At 28.5% G+C, this 16383-nt stretch overlaps 1 protein-coding gene across 1 annotated transcript; it reads right to left on the reverse strand.

Moving 5' to 3' along the window:
• Nucleotides 1-11753: 11753 nt before the first annotated feature.
• LOC107859623 (chitin elicitor receptor kinase 1) lies at nt 11754-16001 on the reverse strand. The gene is made up of 12 exons (XM_016704676.2): nt 15106-16001; nt 14884-14923; nt 14789-14796; nt 14516-14680; nt 14162-14361; nt 13865-13954; nt 13463-13556; nt 13216-13376; nt 13058-13149; nt 12820-12958; nt 12408-12506; nt 11754-12233 (listed from the first exon to the last, which is right to left on the reverse strand). The coding sequence occupies exons 1-12, from the start codon at nt 15728-15730 to the stop codon at nt 12069-12071; spliced, it is 1878 nt and encodes a 625-aa protein (XP_016560162.1). The 5' UTR covers nt 15731-16001; the 3' UTR covers nt 11754-12068.
• Nucleotides 16002-16383: the final 382 nt, after the last annotated feature.

Consider the following 16383-nt stretch of genomic DNA (forward strand, 5'->3'; position numbering starts at 1 on the left):
TAGATAACAATAAGTCTATTAAAAATAATGATTGATATGACTATGGATTGACAGTTAAATGAAAAAATAACTGTGATATGTTAAAAGTAAAAGTGTATTCTTGAAATAATGTATAAGTGAAGATAAATGGAGCTAATTATTTTTATTTCTTTTTAGTTGTGAAATTGAGAAGTTAATTTTTTTTTGTTTTGAGGAGTTGTGAAATTGAGAAGTTTCTTTACTTTGGCTGTCGGCAAAGGGCCACGTGGGGTTATAACGGCTACCTCTCCTTGCCGTGGGCCCCGTTGTTATATTATATTAAGTTGAGCCCCTAAAGTTTTGAAAATTACATATTAATGAACTCTTTTATTATTTTCGTGAAAAAAAGAAGAAGACTTAACTACATATTTTTTTCAAGTACATGGAAAAAAAGAGAGCTAATTATTAGGATTTGATTGGAAGGCCACTTTGTAATTGAATTTAGCGTAATTATAAACGTAATATTTGTTACATAAATATCATAATGCATTTAGATTTTATTAAAAAATACATGAAATAATAAAAGTTGTAATCAAAGTAAAAGTTGTTTAACTTTCTAAATAGTAAATAATAAATAAAAGTGAATTCAAATTGGACTAAGAGAGCATCTTTCCTCTACTTGTATATCAATATATGGTTACATTTAGTATTTTGTTTATCATTGAGTTTAAATATACATTTATAAAAACAATAGTAAAGAGATTATTTTTTTCCCATACTATTAGAACTGCTAATTTTGATACTAGAAGTACAATATTTGATCTTGGTGGGTCCTTAATTTTCTTCTATTTGTCCCTAACTTCCTTCTCGTCCCACTTTACCTTGCTTGCAGCCTGGAAAAAAAGAAGTCTTTCATTAATTATTTACCTTTTTTAGTTTTATATTCTTTTTCATTCTTGAAAGTGTAAAATTATTATTTAAACACGCGATTTTGATGGCAGTGCTAGATGCATGATCTAACTGAATAAGAGAATAAATAAGTACATTTTTTTAATTACCATATTTTTTAATATAAAACCTGAAATAAGAGCTTATGCATGTATTGTATATTTATATGGCGAATGTAGAAGATGCATATGTGATATGTCGTTTTTTTTGTTTTGGTCAAGCATACTTCCAAATTTCAAGATTGAAATACCTGTACTCGATACATCCAATAAAGTTTTTTTCCTTTCTTCTATTCTGGTGTACTTAATATGCTTCCCAAAAAAGAAAAAAAGAAAAAAAAAGGCTTCCCGTAAACTACATATTAATTACTCCATATTAGTTTTTTCATTGTAGTTTGACCTTATTAAAATAGAATAAATTAATTACTCTACCAAATAAAAACTTGACTAACTACTCCCTATATTTTGTATTAGTTGCCCCTATAGACTTGACACATCATTAAAAAAATATTTATTAAGGGTCTATTTTATTAAATTAGTTTTAATAATTATACTTTGAAAATATAAATTTGAATATATACAACTTATTTAGTCATTTAATAATAAAAATGTTATTGAAAGAATATTTTTAAAGAGAGGATCAACGAAAGTGATACAGAGGGTGTATTACTTAGTCAAATATCTAGCAGTAAAACTTTTTAATGAATCAATGCTATTAATTACTCCATATTAACTTTTTCCATAGTAGTTTAACCGTATTAGAATATAATAAATTAATTATCTGCCAAATAAAAACTTGACTAACTCTACTTGGTCAAAAATCTAGCAGTAAAACTTTTAATGAATCAATGCTATAGAAAATTATTATTTATTTGGAATAAATGTGAGAAGTAGGCGGTATTATCTCACATTATAATTTGTTTAGTAAACGAAATAATGATAAAGGCAGAGACAAAATTTTTGGAGTTTTCCTGGGCGTGCCGACATGTCATCTCCTTTCCATTCATAAAAAAAAAAAAAAAAGAATAAAATAATGTAATCGTTTATGTTGTTAGTGCATTTTTTTTTCTTAATAATAATCATCTAATTGGGTTGGATGATTAATCATTTCCTTTCACATTAATAGTTGAATGTTCAAATTTCATTAATAGTATAGAATTACCTTGGCTTGGCAAAATTAGTCACGAAAGCCTGAGTCATCTAATTCGTTGAAATTTGAGTTTTTACTAACTGTTTATTTATTAATTTTATTTATTTTGATTCATCCAAGTTGGTATGTTAACATGTGAAAAAAAAAAGTAAGAGTTGATAAGTTGAATTCATTTCAACTCAAATATTTTTGACAAATAACTCTATTTTTTAATCTATTTTGATTCAGCTCGCCGTATATTGCCATTTAACACGCCAAATATCATCTTCTATAAAATTAAAAGCTGAAAGTGGATTGGTGTGATCAAAAAATAAAATTGGAGCTTGAATATCACATGCTAGTAAATTGTTGTTGTTGGTAAACGAACGGTGTGGCAGTTGGAGATTATTTGACTATTCTTTATTTATTTTTATTATTATATTATAAATAAATAAATTAAAAAAAATAAAATAAAAAATGAGCCGACTTCTCCACGATTCTCTCGCGTTTATTCAGTGTAGTAGCCGTGGCCATGGTTGGTCATAAAGATAACGCTCGAAATTGAAAAGTTGAAATAATTGTACCTTTTTCTCTAAGCAAAATATTACACTACTTGTACGCGGGAATATTATCACTTTCTTAATTGGTTGTTCCCATTATTGATTGAAAAAAAAATTAAAATCTAAAAAATAATTTTTGGCATTTGATAATTTTGCATGCGTTTTGGGAGGGGTTAAATGAATGGATTGGATTGAATTAGTGTTGGTTAAAATGAGTTGAATTAATAAATAAAATGAGTTATTAATTCGCTCAAAAGTTACTTGAATTGAAATACAAAACGTCATATACTTCTTTCATTAGAGAAGTCATTTTCTTCAATTTTATGGCCCAAAAAGTAGGATCAAATGAATATACGAAAAGTGAAAAATGCTTTTCTTCCATGCAAACATATACTTTCTTGTTTCGTGTTTGCCGTTAACTGTGATAAATAAAATTAGAATAAGAAATAGTGTGATAAAATTGCTTTTATGTTTAAGACAAACATTCTTGACTCTGAATAATCAAGGGGAAGTTGGGGATTAAGCAACAAACATGCAAGGTCAGCAAAATCATTATGGTCTTTAGCATCATGTTTCCACTGCTTTTTTTCAACTTAATTATAATATAATATTATCTTCTTCTGCTTCTTTTTTTTTTTTTTTTTTTTTTTGCATTTTGTGAAAAAAACAAAAAATACAGAGAAGAAGGAAAAGCACTTTTCAATACTGGACAACTCCATCTCTAATTAATCCTTCTGTATTACCTTTCCCCTTTAGCCCTATCTCATAAACAACAATGGAATTAATGAATCTTTTCCAATTAGTTTTTTTCTATTTTTATTTTATAAATTCATTCTTGAAATGAAGAGACACCTTGAAGGAGAAGACATGTTGAGCTTTAATTAGCATCCAAAAAAGTATTATTCATAATTCCTCTTTTTCTTTCCCCATCCTTTCTTTTCCATCACATATCTAAATATGATATATTCGTCCTCACATGTATTGATAACGACCAATGCATTAACTTAGCACTCTACAAGTCTCAGATTTTTTGTCATTTTTACAACTAGATAAGAAAAGGAAAAAGAAGATAAATCAGGATATTTTTTGTTTCCAAATATTTTTGAACTTCTCTTAAAAAAAATTAGCAACATATTGGAGATGGTAACTCTTGAAAGCTGAAAAAATAAATTGAAAATTAGTTATGAATTGAAATGATACGTCATTCGAAAGTTGGATGGGAGGTTGGTTGGGGAAGTACGTTTTTTGCCTTGAAATATTATTGGCAAATTTATTTTAGTTGTTGTGATATATGGTTAACTATAAAATTTAGTGAAATATGCAATTTTAACTTTGTCTACTTTTGAATCCTAAATTAAATTCGTCAACAGTCGATTTTTTTATTAAGAAACCATGGTGATTGATCTAGCTTTCGTACGACTAAATCCATCTAATGTTTTTGCCTCTCTCGGAATATAAACCTGAAATCTCAGATTCTCAACTCATTTCATTAACCACTAAACTACACTCTTGAATGCATTATTACTCAGTATTTAAAGATAACATGGTTCTAAAATAATTTAAAGGTAAGACATTTTCTATGTAAAAGGATAAAAACACATATGTAATTAATTAAAAGCTGCGTACATCTATAATCTATAATCTATAATATATTAAAAGTGTAAAGACTCTTAAAAAAGTAATTTGAACTTTTTGCCCTTCATTGAAAAATTATCCTTTAGACAAAACTGTCTTTTCACTATTTTTTAAAATTTATTATTTTAATTATTTTTTATTATATTAACTAAACTTCCTAAAATATATGGGATTTATAAAATATATAGTAGGAGAATTAATTAATATTTTTCTTTCTACTAAACTTCCTAAAATATATGGGACTCCTAAAACATATGGCAGGAGAATTAATTAATATTTTTCTTTCTACTGTTCAATTAGAAAAATACTTCTAAAATAGGACTATATTAAGGAAATACTTCTATATTTATTGAAATATATGTTAAACTAGAGAACAAAGCAGTTAGTCTATTGGGAGAATATGATTGATGCTCATCTAACTTGATTCGATTGCATGTCTAGATTGGTGGATGCTTGATTTTCTAACCCTCAACTTGTTCACTGTTTTTGTCAGTATAATAGAATTCAATATGTGTGTATATATATATCTTCTTTATTTCATTCAAAATCATTCTTTAGGGTCAAAATTTTCGCTTAGAAAAGAATTAGTTTGATCAAAATAGAATCATTGTGATCACTATTTTTTTTATATAGTTTACAGGTCGTAGATAAATGTCGGTTGGCTTTGAAGAATTTCTTGTGTAAAAGTTAGGTTTAATTGTATTGTTTTGATATCTTTATTATTTTATTTTAATTTACAGATGCTAAATGAATGTGGGTCGGCTTTGAAAATTTTGTTTAGGTAAATGTTAGGTTTAATTGTATTATCGTAATATCTCTATTAGTTTGTTATTTTGTGGTAGTTTACAGTTCGTAAATGAATCTCGATTGGCTTTGAAAAATTTTTGTATGTAAAATTTAAGTTTAATTGTATTGTTTTGATGTCACTTTTATCGTATTATTTTGTTGCAGTTTACAGGTAATAGATCAATGTTGGTCGGCTTTGAGGAATTTTTTATGTAAAAAGTTAGGTTTAGTTGTATTATTTTGATATCTCTATTATCGTATTATTTTGTTATTGTTTACAGGTGGTAGATGAATGTTGGATGATTTAAAAAAAAATAGTGTGTAAAGATTAGATTTAATTGTATTATTTTGATTTCTTTATCATTTTATTGTTTTGTTGCAAATGTCGATCGATTTTTAAAAATATTTTTGGTAAAATTAGGTTTAATAAATAAATTCTCCATCTTTACGTACTCAAAAGATATTAAATCTAATTATTATATTCATCTTTATTATTTACACAAATATCTATTTAGTATAATATTTGAACTCATTAAAGTGACGTACAAGCGCGTGTACCTAAACTAGTTTTTATAAAATATCACAAAGATCAAAAGACAAAAATGCAATTATCCCTTTAAAGTATTTAAAAAACATTTACATGCTAAGCTACGAAATTGAAAGGAGACCCACACAACACAAAGGAATGGAGACATAAAAGGTGGAATTGATGGAGTTATTTGGGGCAGGAAGGTGAATAAAGGTAAATAGGTCCCATGCAAATACGAAAGAAATGGGCATTCATATTAATCATCATTATATATGAAGGAAAATGCAACAAAGAATTATTGTATGCTATTTTTTATTGGAGGTTGAACAGAGCTCTAACATGCCTTGAGATAATACTATATAAATGTTTTTATTTACATACTATTAAATAAGTAAAAAAATTACTTATTTTTCTAGAAAGTATCTTTTTTTTAATAAAAGAAGGATTCAAATTGAGATCAGGTTTGATTTTAGTTCACCTACTTCTTTAGACTACTTTAATTAATTATATATATTTATCTCACTTCTCTTCTCTTTTGCTCGTTTTTATATTTTTGCAGTTGAGGTGGTTTATGGTCCCAGTAATAATCGAATATTACTAATACTACTTTAAACATTGTGTTGATTTTCATTGTAGTGTAGTTTATTCTTTTGGCAGAATATGACTTTGTGATCAGCATGTCTAACCATGTGCTATATTTTGTCAATTGTTGGGTGAATAGCACATCTTAGTAAAGTTTCTCGAAGCTTAGGTAAATGCATATTGGACTACTCGATCACCTAATTTATAAATATTACTCCATATTGAAATATATATATATACTATAGTAGAAGTGCAAGGTATATGTCAGCACGGGCCCAATAATAGAATATGTGATTTGCAATTTTTAAATTTTAAGATTTATGTTAGAATAGGAAGTTTGAGCAGTAGAATGTTTTCATCAATACGATTGAGCTCAGGGGATCACAAGCTTGTGTTAGCATGGACCCAATATTAAGATATTTTAATTATGTACGATAAGTTAGATTTGATGTCAATGTGAATTATAAAGCATAAATATACAAAATATATTAACTACTTGATAGTATTTTTGAAAGAGCCAAATTATTTCACAAGATAATCATGTATAACTTATATAAATAACACAATTCTATGCATTTTGAAGTTAAGATCTTTAATCATATTACTGAAATTTGTTACATTAAGTATAAAATATGAGATTAAAATTACTACATAAGATTTGACATTTGTTGTATAAAATAGAGAATAATTGTTGAAAAAGATAAATGGTTATCTACTCGTTGCATATTACATCACATGTGGGTTGTAACTAATAGGTTAAAATTGTATTGTATTCCCCCACTAAGCCAACATAAATATCCTTTGCTTTCATTTCTCTTTTTTTCTTTATTTGTCAACTTGTTATTTGAAGTTAAAATTAATTTAATATTTTAAATTTAAATTTTAAGTGTTTTGAAAATTATATATATATAAAAATAAACTATAAGTTACCATCTATCATATTAATTTAAGTTATTTAACTTTGAGAACAGAGAAAACATACTTCAATAAATGTTTTATCGAATTTTGCTTTTGTATATGTTGTTTTCATTGAAACGTAGGAGTCATTTGTTAGAGTGTATAAAAATAATTTTGAATAGAATGTATTAGTAATGTTTACATTATTAATGCTTGTATTAGTAATGTTGGTATTACTTGTACTAATATTATTTCTTATACACTATTTGATGTGTTGTATTAAACTTGTCTTTTCAATCTTGATACATTTAAACAAGAGTTTTTTTAAAAGAAGATTGCATATACATTCTAAAATTCATCCGGAATTTAGCACAGGTTCAATATATGCTATTTGTTTCTCAATTTATATGACACAAACAGAATTAGGATAATCAATCATACTTTTAATATGTATTTAGATAATTTAAGTTATTAACTAGTATAATTTATAATATTTTTTATTTAATTTTTAAACAATATACATTACTTTTCTTGTCCAAACTTTTGTGATATTGATAGTCAATTATATTTATAAAATAATTTAAGTTTTAAATTTTTGTGATTTATAATACTTTTCTTCTATTATAATTAAGTGACACTAATATAACTTCGAGAGTCAACCGAATATTTTATATTTTTTAAAAAATTTAAGTTGTTAATTATTGTGATTTATAAATTTTTTTATATATTTTTTTTGAAATATATAACAAATTAAATTATTTTTAGATATTTTAAGTTGTTAACTATTGTAATTTATAATACATTTTATGTAATTTTTGAATAATATATGTTACTCTCCTTGTCCAGAGTTTTGTGTCATTGATAGCCAATTATATTTTTTTAGATAATTTAAAATTTTAATTATTATGCTTTATAATATTTTTTCTGTTCAAATTTAAGTGACACAATGCTTCATAGATGTCTTAAATGACTAACAACGACTAATTAGAAGTGACAAAGCAACATTACTATAAAAATACTCGTGAAAAAATTTAAGTGGATCTCATATAAGATGTCAAGTTAATTTAAAACATCAAGAGTTAATTTGTCATTTTTCTATCTATTTTACCTTTTTTATTAAATATTATTAATTTTTAATACATAAATAACTTATAATAATTACTTAGAAGTGATATAGCAAAATCATGATTGAAGCAGCCGAATCAGACATGTCATAAATATTTATTTTATCTTTTTTAATAAATATTATTAATTTTTTAATACATAAACGACTTATAATAGTTAATTAGGGATGATATAATAAAATCATGGATTGAATATTATTAACTTTTCAATATATAAATGACTTATAATAAGATATTAGAGATGATATAGTAAAATTGTGATTGAAGCATACATGTCATAAATATCTATTTTATTTTTTCATATTAATTTTTAATATATAAATGGCTTATGATAATTAATTAGGGGTGATATAGGAATGTTGGTGAATTTCTAAAAATAAAAAAACACTAATTATTAGGTTTATTTCGTTGAAATCATAATTCAGTAGGTTTTAGATAAATCGAGAAAAATATTGAATTAATCAAATAAGTTATATGAGTAAAATACATTTTATATATTAAATTTTTTTAAAATAAAATATTAAAATTTTTGCTTTTAGTTTGAAGTGATTAAAATAACTACAATCCAATATGTAATTAATGCTCAAAGTTTTAATTAAAAAATCAATTAACTTGCAGGAGTAGTATGCTTAATTCAATACAGCTAATATAATTTGCATATACAAAAATAACCAATTATTATTATTTCGTCACGAATTATGTTTAACCTTATATAAGTAAAATCCTGTTACGTATTTTTCTTTAGTTTCTTTTTGTTGGTATCTATTGACTTGGCACGAATTTTTAAAAAAATATTTATTAAAAAAATTATTTTACTAAATTAACTTTATTAATTTTACATTAAAAATTTAAATTAGGCAAACTTGTATTTACTGAAACAAATAAGGAAGAATCAAATTATATGTTTGACATGAAATGTAAATAAAGAATAAAATGTATTTAATTATATTTATCATATTAATTATTACAATAAATTATTATCTTATTAATCAATTTACTTTAATATAATATATTTCAAACAATTTTATATATACATAACCTAAATAAAAGTATCATGTAGGTACTCACCTTCATCCTAAATACAATGAAAAATACAATTTTTATAGAATAATTATATATTTTCAAAAAAAAAAAAGATAAATAAAAATAAAAAATAGATGATAGATAGAGGGCCCGCTTGTGAAAAGGAATGCAAGGCTAGGGACCCACCTGTAGTGGCATTATGGTAAATTTCGTAAATGGTATTATCTGTAAATAATAAGAAAATAATGGATTTTATTTTAAAAAATTTGATAGGTTCATCAAAAGAAGCACAAAAGATTTTCAATCTTAGCTTATAATTTTTTTTAAAGACCTTAATATCCTTAACTTTGAATTTAATGTCAAATAGGAGACATGTTGAAATCACTCTTTTTAATATATAGAAAAGAAAAGAAATATATATATAGAGATTATTTATAGATATTAAACTCCAACTTTTATCTACTAAAGTTTTTTTGCTGATTTGGAATATAGCTATAATATCTCTTATTTCTCGTTATAACTGAATCGAAGGGGCTTGTTGCCTTGGTAAGCGATATTATCTGATAATGAATTTGATATTCGAAATAGTACATATTTCACTAGTTTTAGTTTTGGTTGGCAAAGCAATTGTATTCAACAACAAACAGTAGTAGGGTTTGATAGCCAATACGACGATTTGCCTTCACTAAATCAACACAATGTGCATTGAAGTTCTCAAAATTGTGAGTTTGAAAAATCGAGCAATCAAGAACCGACTAATTTATACTTTCACACTCCAATTAAATTAATGGATAGGTAAAGACATTATATATATTTTTTTATTCTTTAAGGATTGTTATAACATGTTTAAATTATAAAAATAATAATTTTATTGTCTTTTAGGTGTTATCTCTTTTCAGACAATTCTACATTGACTCAATTCACAGAAATTGTGAACAACAATAAATTAGCTAATGATATAGTTGATCATGAGTCGAATAGACAATGACGGTGTCACTCATTATTTTTTTCCTTATAAGAAATTTAAACAAACAATTATCAGTGAAAAAAAAGTGTTTTGCGAATAATGAATGTTGCTTATGATGAATGAGATAAAAATGGAGTGAACAACAACACATATTTTATAAGTGAAAAAGTTGTACCATTTCTCAAAAATTGAAAGTGACAAAACGTTCAGGAATATTAACAGTGTGATGTTTAATGAGTTATCTCTCAATGGAAGAATCATAGTTTGTCCAAATAAAAATAGTTTGCCAACAAATGGGCAAACTATTAAAAAAAAAATTATGAAAATATAGTTTGCCCACTTTTGGACAAACCCTATTAACATTTTTTTCCTCCCCAAACGTTCACAGACGATGTTAGTTGTAGTTTGCCCATTTTTGGGCAAACTGTCTGTTTTAGTACATAAATAAAAAGCAAAGGCGGCTCTACCATTATAAGAAGGAAAAAATACATAAAGTAGCATACTTAAGTATTAAATTACAAATAATAACAACACTTTTATCAAATTACATTTTGTAGCATATGTATTTGTATGTATTTATATTTTTGTAGCAATAGTTTGCAAAAATACAAAATACATATCGATCATAAGGGCAACAAAAATCATATGTGTTTGTATTTTTGTAGCAACAGTTTGCAAAAATACCAAATAGAACTTGCTATATTATGTAATTATGAAATTGTTACTATGAAACTCATAATTAAGGGGATAAGTATGTTATATCTGAATTTAGCATACTTAAGTATTAAATTACAAAAAATAGCAACACTTTTATCAAATTACATTTTGTAGCATATGTATTTGTATTTTTGTAGCAACAGTTTGCAAAAATACAAAATACAACTTGTTATATTATGTAATTATGAAATTGTTGCTATGAAACTCATAATTAAGGGAATAAGTATGTTATTTCTGAATTTTGCCCTAAGAAGAAATAGGCAACAACCTTAGACCCCAAATTTAAGGGGCCTCATTTTTTAGCAATAATAGATTATAGAATTTCTTTTAAAAAAATAATTATTACATATTATTTGTAGAAAAATATTTTTTTCACATAAAAGTAAAGACTTATTATAATTTTAATATATACTGAGTACTATATCTCAAGAAAGATCCAATGCATTGGTTATATTATTGATTAAAAATATATTCTTAGAAAAAAAACTGATTACGTAAAATTGATAAAAACTAGACTAAATTTTTAAAAAATATTTTTAAAATAATTTAAGACTTGTGTTTGATTTTGGCCTTAGGCCACAAACATGCTGAAGCGCCCCCGATAAAAAAATTATCCGTTTTAATTTCTAAACTTGAAAAAATATCTCTTTTAACTCCGAACTCAACTAGAAATTAAAAGAAGTACATCATATATATATATATATAGGCCACCAACATCATATATGTCAGCAACATTATATAAATCAGTGAGATGAAAAGTTGTTTGTATTAGGCGGTTCATTTATATCATGTTTGCACATATTGCGTCAACACCAGATATTTTATATACCAAACTACCTTTCGAATGGTCTTATTAATTTCAGTTTACTTTCCAATTACTAGTATATTAAGGATACTGATAATAATAATGGGAAAAATATTACTGTAGATCTCAAAATATCGTGCTTTACACACATGTTTGTCATCTATCCTTTATAAGGACGTGGAGCCTTTGACAGCTACCTGAGAACACTTGTGTCTTTGTCTATGTTCATAAAATGACATGCAATAGAAGAGCAAAAATATCCAACACCCCCTCCCCACCTATTCTAAATATAGCAAAGTGTGTCATATGGTAGATACAAATAAATGTACAAGTGTTACTAGCTAGTGTAAACTCACTGGCTCTAATTTCTTTGTCAAGAGTAACACAATATAACTCCAATTGGAATTTGTTACCTTCCAGACATGAGATGGGCAAGGCCCTGGTTTTCATAAAATGCACCAATGTTCCAATCTGCACTTGAGGATGATATTGTCATTAAAGCCACTACTATTGACCTCATACTTGGCCTCAATTGTGGATTTTCATGTGTGCAAGTCTTGGCAAGAAGAGCCACCTGCCAAATCAAACCAACCTAATTACTTTCATTATCGCGAAAAATAGGCCCCCCTTTCCCCTTAATGTCAATCAATCGATTTACTGAGTGAGTACATATCAATCTCAAACTAGTAGAAGTCGGCTATATGAATCCCGTAACATTAATGCACTTGTAAAAGTATTCTTTTATTACCTTCCAGACTGAATCCAGGGGGTAAACATCACCAAGTTTTGGATCTACTAATTTGCATATCCCTTCTCTAGGATCAACCCCATTGAGCACATCCTCAAACTGCAAACAATGTTGCCAATCAACAGTTAAGTTTAAGACACTTTTGTCGTTTGGTGTGAGGTATAAGTAATCCAAGGGATAAATTATCCCAGGATAAAATAAATCCCTTGTTTGGTTGAAGGGATTAGTTATCCCACCATTTTTCCCATAGTGATGGCATAACTTATTTCATAGTGGGATAAGTTATCCCGGGTCATCTCGGGATAACTAATCCCGGTATTAGTTATCACGGGATAACAATTTCCCAACCAAACGACCCTAAGGTATAGAGGTGAGAATTAAATTGGTGAGTGAAGAAATGATTCAAAGGTACCAATGCAACAAGTCCTTTTGAGTCTGTAGCAATTTCACTAGCCCTGACAATAGCTTGTTTAGCAGATATTAATTCATAAAGCACCACCCCAAATGCATATACATCAATTTTGGGTGAAACATCACCAAACTGACCATACCTGCACATAAAGCAAGTAGAAATTGATAATTTGATCTTGTTCAGAGATATAGAACAAGTACTAAATAATACTTAATACCATAGGGAAATAAATTCTTACTCTGGGGCCATGTAACCAAAAGTACCAACAAGACGAGTGTGCAATGAACCACCTTCAGCTTCTATCAGTTTTGTGAGTCCAAAGTCAGCAACCTACAAGGCAAAAGATTACTACACATGGTTTTTGATTTCATAGCTCTAGTATTGGCACTCTCATACCTTTGCACGATAGTTTTTGTCGATCAAAATGTTGGCTGATTTAATGTCGCGATGGATGTAAACAGGAACAGTGTGCTCGTGGATGTACTCTAGGCCTCTAGCTGCATCCAGAGCAATTCGCACTCTGGCAGACCATGGCAATGGTGGTTCGTTATCTGGAACTGAATAGTACAAGATGGATATGGAACTGTGAGAGATCCAAAATTCGATTGACACGAATTTTTCTTGAAACGAAGACTGAACTTACCTAAACCGCGCAAATGTTGGCTTAGGTTCCCATTTTCAATGTATTCATATACTAAGAACAAGGATCCTTCAACGCAATATCCTATCAAACGTACCTACAATGGTTTCGACATGTAAAATATTACCTCATATTCTCTAATCCTCACTTTCACAAGGAAAAGTATCGAACTAGCTAGCTAACATCATTCAGTCCATTGAATGGATTGGCATATTGAGTTAAACAAAATCTTAGAAAGGAAGTTTATCTATTGAAAAGAGGAAATGTCCTCCAATTTTTTGAAAACTGCATTACAAACAAGTTAAAAGATTGCCTAAAGTTTGTAAATTAACCATCCATGATGAGGATTTTTTCCCGCAGACTGAGAAAAGGTGTTAAAGCGGTTACAATGAAATATGAGTTTACCAAGTTCAAGTGATGAACATGTGTTAAAACTTTCAATTCTGCAAGGAACTCTTTTGTTGCTTGCATATCCATCTTCTTGATTGCAGCTTTCTGCATTTTATTGAGACAAAGGTGATCAGAAGCATGAATATACATAGGCCGAATTACTAACTGACTATGGAAAAGAAAAGTCTGTTGAGTCAAGACAATTATGTAATGTAATAGCAACATAATAAAGCAGCTAGAACTATGTTGATGATCAATCTGAGCATCCAAATAATTGCTAATTATTTCAATCTAATCAGAATAACAACGAACCTCGCCTCTTAACTCTCCATAATAAACAGATGCAAAACCACCTTGGCCAATCTTGTAGGCTGTGCTGAAGTTGTCACAGGCATTAGCAAGTTCATCATATGAAAATTCCACAGATTTATCCACCGCGATCCTTGGGGCTTCTGGAGAAGCGCCTTTGTTAAGAGGACTCATTTCTGAAGGATTCTCAAAATTTGCAGGACCTGAGTCATTTAAGGAAAATTACAAGGTCCGTAGCTGGTAATAAACTTATTCTAACGATTTACTACGCATTGCTTTGATAAAAACAGTTATTTGACATACAGTGAGATGGGTAATTAAGTATTTATCAGCAGATTCAAAACCCGTAAAAATTACCATGATGATGCTCATTACTGCTATTTTTGTAAGGTTCCAAGCTAGGAAATGAATCTTTTTCCTTTTCCCCACCTCTGTAACAGATATGATACAGGCAAGCCGCTAAGAGGGCTACTACAAAAACTGCTGCAACTGATATGCCAGCTATTGCTCCACCGGAGATTCCTGGCAATGACAGTTTTTAGTAGATCACAATCACATTCAGAGCTATTTTGATACCTCGGACTTTATAAGTTGAAAAAGATGCCACTGTAGCAGTAAAATGTGGCCAACCTTTTGAGCTGTGAAAAGCAAGAAACCACAATTAGCTACCACCAATACCATAGCATTCGAGAAATAATCAGCTGCTCATAGGGGTTGGCAAGTACCTTGTAGAAGTCCTTAGTGGTGGATAAGTTCCATTTTGATCTGCAATACATTACAAAAATAGAGATTTAAGAGGAAAAAAACTACAGTACAATAGACAGCGCGCATGGTTCCCTTTTTATTCTTCTGCATAGCTTACTATAAGAACTCATCCGAATTCAACTAATTGTACCTAAAATATGCAAAGAACATGAGTATAGAAGCCTTGTAAAGAGATTAATTACCTCTTCCAGGAATGAAAACCAGACCACTACCCCTGTTGAAATTTGCTCCAGGATTATAGTCTTCCAACAACTTCTGTGGTAGATTAAAATCATTCGCTAAAGTAACCAAATTCTCATTAGGGCGAAGAGGATAAGTTATAAACAGTCCATAATCTTCTGACACATGACTATTCCCACAAGAGCAGTTGACAATAACATTTACTATTGAATTTGCAGGAACATTGTTAGGATCATATCTGTTGGACTCCTGCAACTTTTCAACTGTTGTAAGGTTCGAACAGTAAAGCCGGGCGATTCTCGGATAGGTAGTTCTAGTCTTGACCTGCACACCAAAGTGATGTCCCATGAATTTCCCATCAATACAGCTACATGAGAAGGGAACATTAACTCTGCTTTTGAATTGAATAATATCTGGATTGGTTATCTGAGGATTATAACTAAGAATATTCTTGATGGTGGTTGAAAAAGTATTCGATATGAAAGTGAGATTTGAACCATTCCATGCATAAAATGAAGCTAATGCATTACAGCCATCACTACACTGGGATTTAGCCCCCACCCACAAAATGTTCAACACTAAAATGCCTATAACTAACTTAAAGCTTCTATTTTCTTGAAAAATCATCTGTCTTTCAACTACTGGCTTGAGATTTTTTGAACTCTTTTAGAATCTTGATGAAAGTTACTGGTGGGAAAATGCTGGGGAGGATGGCAAAGATGGCAATGGGATGTATTATGGTTGTGTCAGTTGACAGCTTCAGTTTTTGACCTTTTTTAACATTTTTCAACATGGCCTAGTCCAAGAGACAAAATAGTTAGGTTTGAATTTTGCATTACTTTAAGCAAAAGGTTGGGATGGGATTTCCTGGAAAAACAGAAAGAGAATTTTAGCAATATGTTTTTTTGGTTCCATTAGTTGACCCCTTTAGTCAATGCATCACCATTATTGGTTTATTTTCCACTTATATGCACTTAGCTTTTAGCCATGGATGTTGAAACATGCCAAATCTTTTGGGGCCCTGCAATCTCCCAATCAAAATGCTTCTTACAAGAAAGTCATGCACTATTCCTGCACAAATCTTAAACTTGTTTTATAGCTTCTAACCAAAATTAGTCAGGATCGATTATGTTGGGCTCAATCAGCCTAAAGACATATACGAATATGTTTTATCTTATAATGAACCTTTTGTTATTCGACAATATACACAGGCAATGTCGAAGCTAAAAATCTTTTTCTTGTTCGTATACTGCGTAAGTAGAATAAAGATTGTTTAATCC

Source organism: Capsicum annuum, chromosome 2 (genome assembly GCF_002878395.1).
Source record: "Capsicum annuum cultivar UCD-10X-F1 chromosome 2, UCD10Xv1.1, whole genome shotgun sequence".
NCBI lineage: Eukaryota > Viridiplantae > Streptophyta > Magnoliopsida > Solanales > Solanaceae > Capsicum > Capsicum annuum.